Source organism: Chinchilla lanigera, unplaced genomic scaffold (assembly GCF_000276665.1).
Source record: "Chinchilla lanigera isolate Chin_1 unplaced genomic scaffold, ChiLan1.0 scaffold00033, whole genome shotgun sequence".
Classification (NCBI taxonomy): Eukaryota; Metazoa; Chordata; class Mammalia; order Rodentia; family Chinchillidae; genus Chinchilla; species Chinchilla lanigera.
In genome coordinates, this window is record NW_004955434.1 from 10,704,197 (window position 1) to 10,720,542 (window position 16,346).

The 16,346-nt window shown below is 39.9% G+C and overlaps 1 protein-coding gene across 1 annotated transcript in view; it reads left to right on the top strand.

The window, feature by feature from the left end:
* The window catches only part of Kdm4c (lysine (K)-specific demethylase 4C), a 354,066-nt gene that overhangs the window by 57,673 nt on the left and 280,047 nt on the right, over nt 1-16,346 (top strand). Inside the window, exon 4 of the mRNA XM_005388674.2 lies at nt 569-683. Within this exon, the coding sequence (XP_005388731.1) occupies nt 569-683 (115 nt within the window). The remainder of the gene's footprint in view (nt 1-568; nt 684-16,346) is intronic.

Below are 16,346 nucleotides of genomic sequence, written 5' to 3' on the forward strand. Positions count from 1 at the left end.
GTCAAAATTTCTATAAGTGTTATATCTTTTACGTATAAATCTGTAAATTATTATTGTTATTAGTTGTTTATTGATTGATTAATTCTGACAAAGTCTTGCTGTGTAGTTCAGGCTGGCCTTGAACTCATTATGTAGCCCAGGCTGGCCTAAAACTTACAGTGATCCTCCTGACTCAGCGTCCCAAGTGCTAGGGTTACAGGCATGAGCCATCACACCCAACTAACATTTCTTATATAATGGGTTAAAGATTGTAGAAATATTTTGCAAGCTAAAGCAATGACTTTTAAACTAATTTTCTGCTCTTATTATTGACACTTTTTATGAAAGTATTTTTCTTACTAATAGAAAATATAAAGTGATCATGCAGAATTACTTAGGAATCTTAAGAGTACTCAGATATCTATGATCAATACATTTGTGTATTTATTTGTTGGATCTGACAGCATGGGTGCCTGTAATATTTTCCTTTAGCTAAAGTTTTATTTAGAAAGTGAATTAAATCAGATGTTGGGAAGAACTTTACAGTTGTCTTATACATTTGGTTTGTGTTCTTTTTTTATTTTTGTAGATACTGTACCCCAAGATATTTGGACTATGAAGATTTGGAGCGCAAGTACTGGAAGAATTTAACTTTTGTGGCACCCATCTACGGTGCAGATATTAATGGGAGCATATATGATGAGGTATATTTATATTTATAGTAGATTTTGTAAAGGATCATGTGAGGATACTGTTTTTGTTACCATCTCAGGTAGCTAAAAAATAGTCATTTGTTGTGCTTTTAGATGATCCATAATGCCTTAAAGTACAGGAGGAAGTACAGATTCATCATTAGAATTTCTGCAGCTTGTATTTTTTATTTTGAAATAGGGTCTTGCTCGCTTTGATACCAGTTGGAGTGAATTGATTGATTGATTGATTGATTGATTGATACATACAGGCTCTGCCTATGTACTTCAGGCTGGCTTGAACTCACTGTGTAGCCCATCCTGGCTTAGAACCTGTGGCGATCACCCTGCTGCACCCCCTGAGGTCCTGATTACAGGTGTGCGTCACCACATCCAGCTATGGCTGGCTTTAGGAGAAAACTTTTTCCAGTGTACACTTCCCTGTAGCAATGCTCTCGAATTCCCCGTGGTCCCCTTCCTCTTTAACACTTGACATAGTCAGCCTTCTGATGTTAGCTGTTCTGCTGGGTGTGCATAGTGGTGTCTTGGGTTTTCACACTGTATTCTGGTGTATTTTTCTTAGGTTCATTGGCTGTTTGGGTTTCTTCTTCAGTGAAGTGCCTATTTAAGCCTCTTGTTCACTTATGTCTTTGTTATACTTTTCTTATTGTTTTATATTTCTTTGTATGTTATAGATATGAGGTAGTGGCACAATTTCAAGTTTTTTTAATGTAGATTTCTAATTGTTGATTATTGCTATTAAAATTTTATTTTGAGGATGGACCGAGAATTAGCATTGTGGAATTACTGTTGAATTAAATGTAATGGTGACATGGCTATGTAATTTTTTTGTAACTGATTAATGATGGATATTGAAATATATTAGGTGAAATAGCATGAGGTTTAGGATTTGATTTTAAAATTCTTTAGAGAACAAACAGTGAGGGCTAGAAAATTGGCAACTATTTATAGTTGAAATTGGATACATTGTGATTTAAATATGTATATGTTTGAAATATTTAAAAAGTTGAAAGAAGAACAGGTTATTTCTTTTATCTTTTTGGTTTTTTATTAGTAAGGAACCTCTGATGAGAATTTATTGTTAAAGTAGCTTGTACTGATACAGGAAAATTGGGAAACATAGAAAAACCTAAAGAAAGTAAAAATTGCTTAAAAGCTCACGAAGCAGAAATAACTTATTTATACAGCCCTTTCCTTTTGACCTTCTGTATGAGGTCCGCCACAGCAAGGAGGACATGCAGGAAGCAACTGGTGGTAAAGCGCCATGGGCACTTTGAAGGCAGCTGGCTTACTGAAAACGTGTGTGAGTTTGGTATTCTTAGGCTATGCCCTCAATAGGACAACTTTGGTTTATATCAGCACTGGCTTTGTCTAGATCCCAGTTTCAAAATGTACGGTGTATTAAATGGCATATTGCTTGTGTCATTGTGAATTGTGTGGAATTTCTAGTGGGATGGATGAGGAAGAGTATATATTGCTGGATCCCAAAGAGCTTAAATTGCTTTTCCAAAATTCTGAGGCCAGTAGAGGGGGTGCTGCATACTCTTATCCCTGACACCAGTTTTGGAGAAGCAGTTATACATAGTCAGGCTCATTCTGTGGCATGTGTCAGACTAGGTCTTCGTTAACTCATGTTGCCCCCAAGCGAGCAGATCTGTGTGTACCTTCTCCATGGTAGAATAGGCTGAGGGACCACGCAGATCCTGGGCTGAGAAGTTGCATGTCTGATTGCTCCAAAATAAATTAAAAAAAAAAAATCAAAACACCTCTTTGGATCAGTTACCTTTTCATTTCTTTTAAAATTCATATATAATTAAGAGATGCTACATATTTGGAGTCATTTTCAGAATAGTTGCCATAAAAATGTTCTACACTAGCCCTTTTTATTTGATAATGAAATAGCGTAATCATTGTCTGCAGAGATGGCTATACTTACCCATTTATTGGTTGCATTTGAAAACCAGTGTTCTTTAGCATGGCTTCAAGGGAACACTGACTTTAGACTTCAGATTTGAGTAACTTTAGTATTAAAAGCCAATGAACAAAATCCAGTGGTTTGTAAACATGCAGTTTTAAAGCACTGTCATAACTTACACGTTTTAAGATTGGGAATCTGTCATTTTGAAGGACCTATAAGGCACTGAATTTTTTTTTTTTAATGGAATTTTTGTACTCTGTGAGGGAACATTTAGTGGCTCTTGAGCTGGTGCTTCTGTAGCATGAAGACGAGAGAATTGTTGTAAACCACTGCTGGTAAACTAAACAAACGACACACAAGACACTTCAGGTCACATACATGAAAAATAACTTGGATTTATCCCCTTGGTGTCAGTAGAGAACAAAAGAAAAGGAGCTTGTTAATGGTGGTGGTGGAGAGTGAGTGTGATGATAACAATAACTGTCAGGGATGTTGGAAATCATTGAACAAGCCTATATTTTGTTTAGCAATTGCACCTTTATATTGTTGAAATCTTTGGTTCAGTATTTAAATTGTACAGAGAACTTTGCTTTGGTTCATGGCATTATTTTGAATGGAATCATGTAGGCATCATGTTATAGTTGTATTTCCCTCATCATTTGTACTTATGGCTTTTTCCTTGGGAAAACAGCCTACTTGTGATTGAGGTGGGAGCTGTTGGAGAGGGTATGGGTAGGTAAGGTAGCTTTTTCAGTGTACAAAGGTAGATAAAGATCCTGGTTCTCAAGTTCACAGACTTAGAGGGGCAGAAGGAGCATCTAGTACCTTGTGAGGAAAGAAAGGGTCTGGTGTCCCAGGGCTTGTGGCTTGGCCCCTCTTTCATTCTGCTGCTTCTTTCACAGCTTGATTTGCTTAGATTCTTCTAAAAAATCTTAGTCAACAACTTGGGTAGTAACAATGGTAAAGTAACAGTGGCATGTTTTAAGGTAGTTGTTGTTTTTTGAGCTGAAATACCAAGACCATCAAAGGCATGGGTGACAAAACTCAGCCTTTGGATATATATTGCAGAACAGAGTTTTTATAATAAAGTTTTATTGGAGTGCAGCTTTACATGTTCATTTACATATTACATATGGCTGTTTTTTGCATTGCAAGGGCAGAATTGAATAGTTACGACAATTTGTATGGCCCTCAAAGGCTGAAGTGTTTACTGTTTGAACCCCCCAGCACCTTAGATAAAGACACAGTTATTTGCTCTTGGAAAAGGGTGTGCAAACCAATATCTGAAATACATGGGATATAAATTAAATTCTGAATGCCCTCAGGAGAACTGTTTTTTTTTTTTTTTTGGTATAGGGAATTGAACTCAGGACCTTGCACTTGCCAGGCAGGCAGTTGTGCTGCTGAGTTATATCCCTGGCCCCGGAGAACTAGATTTATATAATTGACTATATTAATTAATTGCAACAATGATATTGGGGTTCTTGGGATTTCAGTAAACCTCTGTAGATCCAAAAGTTCAAAGAAATAGAACAACATATAGTCCTGTAGACCACAGATGATTCCTTGATAAGAAAACATAGGCATAACAATCTTACGATCTGAGTTTTTTTGGTTTTGTTTCATTAAGGGTTAGTCCACTGACCAACACATAGTTTGCTTTTCCAAATAGTCTGTCCATGTAAAAAGTAAGTTCTTTGTGGGCTGGGGTTATAGCTCAGTGGCACAAGTGCCTGCCTGGCAAGCACAAGATCTGAGTTCCATTCCTGGTATCAAAAAAACAAACAAAAAAAGTCCTTTGTTAGAAGCTGGAGAGTTTCTTTAGGAGATAAACACAAGGGAAACAGAAAGATAAGGACAGAGGGGAAAAGTAAAGTCCTGTAACTATGGCTACAGTAATATGACTAAGGCCCAAGAAAGGAGATACTGGTAGAAAAGATTTTTAAGAAGTTTTGGCTGGCCTTGAACTCATGGTGGTCTTCTACCTCAGCCTCCAGAGTGCTGGGACCACAGGGGTGAACCACCATGCCTGGCTAGAAAAGGTGTTCGAGATGACCAGTGACTGTTCTCGCTCCTCCATGGGCCTTCGAAGGCGGGGCAGTTTTCTGTGAGAGCCCAGACCAGTCATCGGTATTACCTGCACTGGTGCGGTGATGAAGTCATTCAGGCTTGTGTTCTTTGTCATCTTGGGCTGCATTTCCAGAGTATCCATCTTATCATGTAATAACGACCCTCTTAATGATAATAATGCTTCATTACAGCGAGGTGTAAAATGGAAGTTCCGCATGCTTTGCTGACGCAGCCGCAGCCCCGTTATCGTCACAATCGATAACTCCAGAAAGCTTGCCTGGTGTGTTCAGAAGAGGCTTCTGTGCAAGGTTTTCCCTTTGCTGGGTGATGGCAGGTGGCTCCTCCCGTTATCCTTATCTCCCTGCTCCCAGGCTCACGCTTTCCCGATTTGAATGCCTTATAGGCTCACAGTCTTCAGTGGCCCCTGGGAGCTGGTATTTTTCACCAACAAGTTTAGCTTTTACTCCTTCCAGAGGTCCCACAGAGCAGTTTAGCTTTCCTTGCTGTTAAATACCCAGGTACATCTTCCTTTTGTTTTAAAATAAAGCTATGCAGTGGCATTTTGTGGAGGTTGAGAATTTTCTCTGTGTGTCACCATCTTTCGTGAGTTTTCTGCTGTTCACCGTGGAAGGTGGCTGCACCTTGCTGCGAGGAGCAGCTGCCTCAGGCATGATCTTGAGCTTGCGCCATCTGTCTGTGGTGGGATCTGTCCCATCATTTTGAAACTTGGCTCTGTCACGGAGTCCTGCTCCTTCCCCACTGCTGCTGCTCCAGGTCTGCTCCAGATCCGCCGCTGTCTTGTGTGCCTACCGCCCTTGACTCAGTGACCGCCCGCACCGAGCGTGGTTACCAGTCCGAGGAACAAGGGATTCTAGTTTCTCAGATACTCTGTTGGCTGGAGTCGTGCCGGAAAGTATTCCAGGAAAGCTGGGTTGAAAAGATTGGGACATGTCAGGATCAGCACAACCCCCACTCTACTCTTTCTAGGCTTTTCTTGGTCTTGAATGCTCGCTTACTTTCCCTCAGGCCTTCCTACATTCTCAGGAGAACTTCTCAACAGTGGGGGGAAGGTGGTAGCAGTGATGCTCGGTGATCTACTGCTGTGTGGTCAGGGTGTGTGACCCTTTCGGGAAAACACCAGAGCTTCAGGTCGAGTGCTGCCTCTCTTCTCTTGTTGAGCATCATGCACAATTGAAATGATTCTGTGGTGCATGTCCCAGAAAGTTTTTGACTGGACAGTGAATTTTGGGTAAAAATCTAAATTACTAAGGCATGTATTTGTAAAATGAATACAGAAAGTGAAGGATATGTGTAGTTTTGTATGTCTTCTGCAGTAGACGGGGGCCAGCGGACGCCGCTGGCATTTGGCATATGCTCTCTAGCCCTAGTCCCTATTGTGTCTGCCATAGAAGGTAATCCTGGGTAATGGTGGAACTGACGAGTGCTTGGCAAGAGAAAATGAGCCTGGGCCCAGATGGTGGAGTTTCCAGAACGGTTTTGGTTGTTGTGTACACATCTTGAAAAACTCTGCTACTATTTTAGAAGGAAGTGACATACTCAGAGTCATGCTTTGGAAAGTGTGATCTGCTAAGACTATGAGATGGACTGCTTACAGCAAGTGACTTGGAAAGTGCTGTGGAGAAGGGGGGTGAGAAATGGGGGGGATTCAGAGACCTTTTGCCATGTCACTTCACGTCATCTCATGGCATGTCTTCTCCCCTCCCCTCTCCTCCCTCCTTTCCCTCTCCTCTCTCTCCCTTTCTCCTTTCAGTACTAGGTATACTTTTTGCTGTATTCAAAACAAGGTCTCAGCTGACTGTGGTGGCCCATGCCTATAATCCCAGCCTTTGGGAGGCTGAGACAGGAGGATCGCAGTGAGTTTGAGGCCGCCTGGGCTGCATAAATGAGTTCAAGGCCAGCCCGAACTACTCAGTGAGACCCTGACTCAAAAACAAATAAACAAAGAAACAAAACAAAAGCGGGGGGAGGAAAGCAAGGTTTCACTCTGTAGTTCAGGCTGGTCTCCAGTCACCCTCCTACCCAGCCTCCCTAGAGCTGGGATTATAGGCACGCAACACCATGCTTGGCTTCCATGGTTTTCTAAGGACTAGTACCCAAAGAAGTGAGTGGTTCTCAATCTTTCAGTCTCAGGATCTTATTATATTCTTAAATATTGTGGACTGCAATGAGCTTTTTGTTTAAATAGGTTATATCGATTCTTATTATGCTAGAAATTTTTTTTTTTTTTTTGGTTTTTCTCCGGTACCAGGAACTGAACTCACGACCTTGCGCTTGCCAGGCAGGCGCTTTTGCCGCTGAGCTAAATCCCCAGCCCCATTTTGCTAGAAATTAAGATTATTTAAAAATATTTACTTCATTAAAAATAACCGATTATAGAGAAACATAAGTATTTTTTTAAGTGATATGAAATTTTCATAACAAAAATTTAAGAATTTTCACATTATCTTACATTTAAAAAATCTATCTATTAAAGACTGCTGGATTCTTAAATCTACTGTGTTTGATCCGTTTTGATGTCATGCATCATGTAGCCTTTGTAAAACTCCACATCAGACTCATGTGAGGATAAGATTGAAAAAGGCTAATAATGTGCCAGTGTAATTATGAAAATAGTTTGGATGTTGTAGATCCTCTGACAGGATCTGGATATCCATCACATGATCCCCTGGCAATTCTTGGAAAAGTACTGCCAGGAGGTACAGTATTTAACAAAAGCGGACTTCTCTGATCTCACTGGATTTGATGATGCAAAGAATTTGCCAGGCAGTCACTGTGCCACTGAGCTAAATCCCCGGCCCCGATGCAAAGAATTTGAAGGAAGATAATGGTGTTCTACTCTAATTTATTGACTTTGAGATAACTGCATAATTGATACTGTCCTCAAAGAATTAGTCTTATTTGGAGACAGTGACAGTAGTTCTGTAGTGGAAGCCATGGCATTCTTTGGGGCAACATCATGTCATGTATTCTGCCATATACCAGGCAAAATTGTACAAGCAGAAAACAGACTTAGTGTGTACTCATATTTCTGCATTTCAAAATAGATACATATTTCAAATAAATCATATTAGCAAAATTTTCCTTTAATATTGATTTGCTCACATACTCTTGTTTTTCATCTTCAGGTATTTATTAATGACAATGATAGAAAATTCCAAGCAGTTTAAAAATATTGTGGAAGGGGCTGGGGATTTAGCTCAGCAGCAAAGCGCCTGCCTGGCAAGCGCAAGGTCGTGAGTTCGGTTTCCGGTACCGGAGAAAAACCAAAAAAAAAAAAAATATTGTGGAAAATTTGAAGATGGAAGTATAATTTTTTTATGCTGCAAGTTTTCCTTTTCTGTTTTGGTTGTACTGGGGATTGAACTGAGGGCCTTTGCACCGAACTACACCCGCAACCCTTTTTTTTTTAAGTTTGAGGCAGGGTTTTGCTAAGTCCCTTAAGTTGTCTTGACTGGGCTTGAACTTGAGATTCTTTTGCTTTAGTCTCCCAGAAAGTTAGGATTACAGGTGTGTGTCGCTATGCCCAGCCTATATATTTTTCTTTGAAAACTGGGAGAATTTTTTCTACGCCTGAACTGAGTAGAGGGGTGAGCCTTCTATTTTAATGTTCTTCTCAGTATATGAATGTAAATATACTGTATGCATTTTAAATTACCTTTTAATGTAAACATAATTTTTTTTTTTTTTTTGTCTTCTTGAGACAGGGTCTCACTATGCAGTTCAGGCTGGCCTTGAGCTCACTTTGTAGCTGAGGCTGGCCTCGAACTCACAGTGATCCTGCTGCTTCAACCTCCCCAGTGCTGGGATTACAGGCATGTGCCACCACACCCGGCTAACATAAAATATTTAAAAATTGGAAATTATTAACACAGAAAACTAAAATCACTGATGGCAACATTTGGAGACATCTGTCAAAAGTTTTGTATATTCTGTTTTAATGTTCTCCATACAAAGGTTTCATAGTTTTAATTTTTAAACAGATGTGGTGTAATGAACATAACTTGGTCTTGTCTTTTCCCCATCCCATTTCCACACACACGGATTCTTTTCCATGATGATAGCTGTTCTTCAGTAGGATGACTTCAAGTTGATCTTGTATTTTGTTTGCACTGGTAGGATGGTTTTCACAGGTGCAGGAAAGCAGATGTGCATGTGCCATTAAGAAGGTAACGGGGTTAGAGGCAGGAAGGGTGTGTTGGTTCCTGAACTAGGGTTCAGTCTATACTGCTAAGCTAAGAGAGTGACAGGTGGTCACAGACAATAACTGATCTGTCCTTCCTCTGTAGCTCCTTGAGGTAGGAGACTGTATTGTACAGCACAGAATATTTGACCTATTTCCTTACATAGCAAATGTCAGATAACTGCTTTTGCTTCAGTCTTTATCCGTAAAGGGAAGAGATTGAATGAACTAGTTTCTGACATTCCTCCCAGGTAAAACTATTTGGTTTATGATAAAAAACATTTCTTCAAAAAAGGTGACTTGAATTTTTGATAATGAATTTTTGTATTAGGTTTTTGTATTTCTTTTGTATTAGGTTTTTGATTTCTTTGTATTGATTTCTTTTTGTATTAGGTTCTTGATTTCTTTTGTATTAGGTTTTTGTCAAGTCAAGAACCCCTTTTAAGAAATATGTTGGCCGAGGGGTGGGAATCTTCCTACAAAGGTTTTGGTTGGAATGGCATTTAGCCTGTTGAGGGCACTCCCCTTTTCCCACAGTGGGTTACTTTAAGTGCCTTTGTCCACCAGATGGTGCTCCTGAACAACAAATTCATCTAAGGCTCTGGATTTCCAAATGAAGTAAAGCAGTTCAAATCAGGAGGGTTCCTTCCATATGTATCCATATGCTTATACTTTCTATCATGTCAAGTTATCATTTATCTTGAAGTTAAGCAATTTGAAGGCAGAACACTGTCTGAATTTCACATACAAAGCAAACGTGTAATCATCCTAGACATGGTTTGGTGCAGAGTGTTACTGGCCTTGGGATTGGGGCTTTCTGGTTCTGTTAAATCACTCTCCTGGTTTATCGGCCCTCATCATCTGCTGGCATGTGTGCCTGCTCTGTAGTGAGTGCAGACTCAGTCTGCATGACTCTTAAGTTATACGGAATGCAGGGTGATGAGAATACTTGCATTCAGAATGTTCCATGAGTTCTGGAAGCTGAGGATGCAGAGGGTTGCTGCCAGGCATCAGGGCCAAGATGGTGCAAGGCTTATCAAGGGGAGAGCAGTTAAGCCCCAGACACAGGGAGACGTCAGAGTGTGTGGCTGTGCCCTTGGCCATGTTGCCATGTGAGAGGGTTACATGGCATCGCTGGGGAGAGTGTCAGTCTTTCAAAGGACTTCCTAAGGAAGGTATGTCCCAGAGCGTTTGGGCTTTTGTGGAGGTAAGGAGCTGCTGATCTTGGAATGTCTGTCTAGGCAGAGACTGATCTTATGCCAGAATGACGTAAAGGGAAATTGAGCTGGATAGAATGTGAATAGAATTGGTCATCATCTATTTTAACTCTTCTTTTTTGTCTGACAGCTGTTAAATTTCACAATTGAAATATGTTTAAATGGGTAATAAAGTGCTAACTTGTTAACCCGCACATCTGTGAGCATTAACTGCTCCAGGTGGTCAGTGGTAGTGTGAGAAGTGTAGGAAAAGCTGGTATTTGCCAGTGCAAGTGCTTGCTAATTCGCTGGAGAGTGATTTAGGTTCCTTGAGGGATAAGTAGCTCACACAGTGCAGATGAGGTGCCCACGGACAGCAGGAACCCTACCGTTGATAGAGGTGAGTCCGCGTGTCTGTGTCACTGGCTGGGAAATTTCAGTGGGGAGATGTTAGGAAACAGCAGGTGGAATCACCAAAGCGGAAAGAATGTGAGACTCAGAGGTGAAAAGCCAGAGTTTTAGTGTTCTTTTGGCTGGTTATTATAAAATCATTGATGATTTCAGATGGAAGGAATTATGTTGTCAACACATTTATAGATGAGGAGCCTCAGACTGAAATGTGAGGACTTGTCCTAGATGATCCTACTTAGTGGCAGAGCTGAGAGTCCTTCTTTTCCTGTTCTCACTCTGTTCTTTTAGGTTGTCACTAGGAAGGACAGCCCACGGTCTGCGTTGTGTCCTCTGGAGCTCTGCCTCTGGTGGACCAGTGTCTCAAGTGCCTGCTGGTGAGAAGGCGGCTTCCCCTCAATCTGGCCTTGCCTTCAGGTTTACAGAAGGACTTTGACATGGTGTATGTATGTGAAATCCTGCTCCTGGTTAGGTTTCCTCTTATTTTCAAAAAGGAAGATCTAGGTTTCATCTTATGATACATCTTTAAAATTATTATTTTTAAATTAATACTTAAAACTGTACATATTTATGAGGTATCATATGTTTTTACTTATTAATGGTATTTTGAGATATGAAAGGAAGTGTTTTCTGAGAGGGAATTTAGAAATAGAGTAGATAGACTAAAATAACTTGTCACAAAAGGGAACTATTGATCTGCAATTCTGCTTCTAGAATCTGTTTTAGAAATGAATAGAAATTGGGTCAGTATTTCTGTACCAAAATTATTTTTCAGTGTTTTAAAAAGAATTTATAGCAAAAGTATAAAACAACCAGGGTCACAAAAGTGAAAATAGTGATAAAATTGTTATAGCCATGAAGCTATATATATAAAATAAAACAAACATTATGAAAATGTTTATAATGCAGTGGTCAGTGACTAAACCAGGATTACTCTGTACAGGTAGATCTCTAGTTTTGGCATGCTCAAAATGATTTCCAGGGTTGTATCCAGCCTTCCCACTCTCTTGACCAAGGATAAAAGGAAGCAGGTCTGGATAGAATGGAGCAGGTCAGGAGCTGCTTCTACAAAGCCAGCTTCACGGCTGGGGCTCCTCAAACATGAGGGGGCATTTGGGGGTCATGGTAGCAAAGTTAAGAATCATGAGTCCCAGGAGTCATTTTCAACCTAATTTAAAATTTGTTTTTAAAGAAGGATATCACTAAAATGATGAAAGACTATTTTCTAGTTTGCAGCATTAAAACTTTGACTTTCTAAAAAATGTATTTTCTGTATCTTCTATAAGAAGAAAATACAGTTTAAAATTCAGGAAAATAGCTGTTAGTTTTCCTTTTCATTGGAGGAATATGTTGAACCTGTGTATATGATCTAGCATTCTGTACTGTGAATAAAAGTGGGACCATTGACTTACCGTAGGTTTTTCTTTGGGAACAATAAAAGGGAAATTCACAGTAGTAGTCCTTCGCTAAATTTCACGAGAGTGTGTTAAATCTGAAATTGCTTTAAGTGAGAAATAACAGTAGAAAAAGGAAGGAAGATAAAAAAAAAAAGAGCTGGCACAAACAGAAGCAAAAGTACATATAGTCCTTTAGTGAATTGGAAGGAACAGGTATATTTTTAATCTAAAGTGAGGTTTTCCTGGAATAAGTGGTTAAGAAGAAGCCTAAGTATAGCCCATACTTGGGCACTACTCAAAAGCTAGATGGCTTCTACTTTTCCTTTTGTTAGATCACATTACTGTCAAAACTCTGATATGTTACTTTCTTACTTCAACAGCTAGTGACTGGGGAAGTATGGACCTCTGAGTATGTTTACTCAGGAGGAGATATATCAGTCACGCATTATTTTGCTGCCATAATAGAGATCTCAGAAACAATGGCTGACACAAATTGGGCATTTGTTTTCTTTCATGTAAAAACTTGAGGTAGTTGAGGGCTAGCGTGATAGTTGCACAATGTCATTGTAGACCCACACTCCTACTAGTTTCTTCGGCTATCTTATGGTGAGATCATTACCTTCATTCACACTCTCCTGGTAAATGACAGATCTCTAACAATCACGTCTGAATGTCTGGTGGAAGGCAGGGGCCTGCTGAGGCAGCCCCTTCAGAGCTCTCTCCTAGAAGACCTGCCCAGTGATGACGTGTATATTTCTCTGGCAAGAGCTCTACCATAACTGTGCTTAGCTGCAAGGGAAGCTGGAAATACAGTTTTTTTATGGTTACATTGCTTTTGCGATTCAGTAGGGTCTGTTGATAACAAAGTAAAAAATAGATCCTGAGCACTTAGGCGTACTGTGCTACAAAAATTTATTACAAGACGCACTGATTTGGAAAAGCAGTGTAGTACAATATAAAGAGTTGGGTAAGTGAAGAAATAAAAGTTGAGAAATTGTAAGTACATTGATAAAGGTTATGGTGTTTATTTATTTTTATTTTAAAAATAAAAGGAGGAGAACATTAACAGACAGACAACATTTTACAACATAGCAAAAGAACAGTACAGACAATACGGAGTTACAAACAAATTGATAGGGAATTAACAACGGTTGTTGTATTACATATTGTTATCTTCAAAGTGGCTAGGTTATGGTGTTTTAAATTTTGTATATGTAAAAATCATTTGTCAGGGTGTGAGCTCATTTTATTAAATGTTGAGGTCACTGATCCTTTTCAAAGTTCAGCAGGGTTTCCTGTGATTCAAGTATACTTTTGATTTTCTGCAAGGACCATTGTAGATGTGTAAAATAAAGCTAGTGGATTCTACTTATTATTTTTGTGATTTCTTTTTAAAGCATGCAAGGAAGTGGATTCATGAATCTTGGATGTGGCCAGTATTTCTCTTTTTTTTTTTGAGGTGCTCAAAACTAAACCTAGGCTCTCACACAGGAGCCTACACACACATTCTAGATAAATGCTCTACTACCGAGCGAAACCCTCCAGATTTTTTAAAATTTAATTTTATTTTTTGATATGGGATCTTGCTATATTCCTAGGCTGTCTTTGACTCCTCCAGCCTCCTGAGCAACTGGGATTACAGCTGAGCACCACCTCTCTAAATAATCTCTCTCCTCCTTACCCTCCTCCCAATTCTCCCTCTTCCACTTCCTCTTCCGTTTTTTGTGGCCTGGGTATTAAACCCAGGACTTTGCACTGAGATACATTTCCAGACCTTTTTAAATTTTCTTTCTTTCTTTTTTTAAATTTTCGGACAGGGTCCATTCCGTCACTGCATTGCCTAGGCTGGGTGCGAATGTGGGAGGCTCTTGACGTGGCTTCCCAGAGTGCTTCGCTTGTGGCGTGCACTATCATGCCTTACTTCTAAATCTTCTTAATAAGTAGTTCTTTAAAAAAATAGAAAATGAAAAACAAAAACACTGTATTATTGATTTTCCTTTTTAGGTATTGGGAGATAGAGGGAAGATTCTGCTTCCTTGGTTAGGTAAAACTTAAAGAGTTGACTTTCTGACTTGTTCAGTCAGGTGGCTTCAGAAATAGTGGAGCGAGTCAGAGATAACTTCTTGTCCTCATCCCTGATCGTGAGAGTATGAGCTGTGAGTATGTGAGTATGAGCTGTGAGTATGTGAGTATGAGCTTTGTGAGTATGAGCTGTGAGATCCCAGGCAAGTTAACTTGGCTTTGTTACAGTTCTCTCATCCATCACCTGGAGTTGATCACAGTTGATACTAGTGTCTTTCTCATAGGATAAAAGGAGATGACATCAGTAAAATGCCTAGTACAGGGCCTGCTCCATTATATGTAAGGAATAGATGTTGGCTGCTGCTGGTGGCAATATGAAGGCAAAACAAGACAATCCTGAGACTATATAATGAGGTACTCAGTAGTGACCAGAAGAATTATAAAAGGTTGTCCTGTGCAGTTGTCACTGCAAGTAGAAGGCCAGGCTGCAGCCCAGCAATTTAGTTAAAGCTTGTCAGAGCCACAAAAGATATTTGTTTAGGAGTTACTGCCTAAGAAAATGCCCTTACTGTTTTCAAGAAATACACCACCATCTTGTCAGTAGGACCCTGCCATGAGAAGTGCTGTCATGGGATGTGACCCCCAGAGTCTCTTTGTCATGGTTTTTTTCTTTTTCATCTTTTTGAAATATTATCTCTGATTTTGTATGTACAGTATATTTAAGTTTAAAGTACAATGGCGCATGGAACCCTTCAAGCCCACTGTGCAGTCAGCAACTGGAGCTTAACAGTACTGCTTCCTGACTGATCTGTCTATCTGTGGTTCTTTTTTGCCAATGCTGTGGTGGCCTGAATATGTTTTATTTCTTGCTTTACAAAAATAGTTTTCTCACACACATATGTATTGGCTTATTTTTGACCTTGTTAAAAGTAATGCTACTTTAGGTAGTCTCCTGTGACTTGGATATTTTTTTCACACAGTATATAGCATGTTTCCTGGATGATCTCTATTGTTGGGTGTACCACTGTGTATTCATTTTCATTCTTGTATGATAGTCCATTTTGTGAATATATTTTTAAATTTTTTATCCTGCCAGTGATCATTTTTTTCTTTCATTTTTCTTTCTCCTTTTAAATAAATGTAGCTGCTGTGAACACATTATTGTACATGGTTTACTTGTATAAGCTTCTTTAAAGCATTCAATCAGGAATTTAAATATTGACTGATGGAGTGTTTCACCTTCCCAGATACTATTAAATTGTTTCCCAAAGAATTTGTGATAATTTATGCCCTGTAGATATAATGTGTGTGTGTGTATGTGTAAGCCAGTAAGGCTTTGTTTGTTTATTTATTTATTTATTTATTGTCATTTTGAGACAGGGTCTTGCTGTGCAGGGCAGGCTGGTCTTGAGCTCACTTTGTAGCCCAGGCTGGTCTTGAACTCACGATGATTCTCCTGCCTCAGCCTCCCGAGTGCTGGGATTACAGGTGTGCGCCACCACGCCCGGCTAAGGCTTTGGTTTAAAGAAAATGAGAGAGCAACCTTTGAAGTATATGCAGTATAATGAAGAAAACCTCCATTGTTTTGTGTCTTCTGTGGGAAATGTTTTAGCGGACCCTTCAGCGGGGTCCCTTGTACCTCCTCAGTGTTGATGTAGCAGTGTCTCATGCTCATGGGCAAGTGATTGTGGCTGTCCCGCTGCATGTGTTATCTCGGCGCAACTCACACAGCTGTCACGGCGGGTTTATCAGGTGTGCCTGGAAAGTGGCCGTGCTCCAACACAGCCTCCTCATCACCCTGCTGCTGTGCAGAGCTCCTCGGACACAGTTTTATTCTGGGCGGAGCTGAATCCTGCTTATTCTGGAGTTGGTTATTCAGTTCTCACAATTATTCAGGCTTAGCATTTTCCATTTTCCTTTATTTGGCTCATTTGGCTGTTTGCGTATTGAATGTCAGTACAGTGGTGTGTGGAGTATAAGCTGTGCACACAGCATGAACTCCCGTGAGGATTATGCCTCCTGTACAGTATCACGCCAGTTCCTAGACACGTTTACGGAGTACCTGACACAGCTAGTTAGTGTTGGGCAAGTACATGATTAGTTTTAAAGTAGTTTTCTTAGTCCCAAGCTAACAGTCACTAACTTTGTATTTATAGCCTGTCTCCAAACTCCCTCTCCCTTTATCCCTTTTAAATTATTGTAATAAATGTGAATGTTTTAATGCCTGCTACCTTTTGGCAAATGTGGCCACAGATATATTTTGTCTGATTCACGTAGTTTTAAGAATTAGTTTCTGTCACCAAACATTTGAATTTCATGCTGCACTTAAAATTTTGGAAGGTCTGGAAGCATCCCAGTGACAGCAGTAGGCGGGAACTGAGTCTGCGCTGCCCCCGTTGGACAGGGTGGTAGATTGTTTCCGGTGTACTCCGTTTTTGCCGTTCA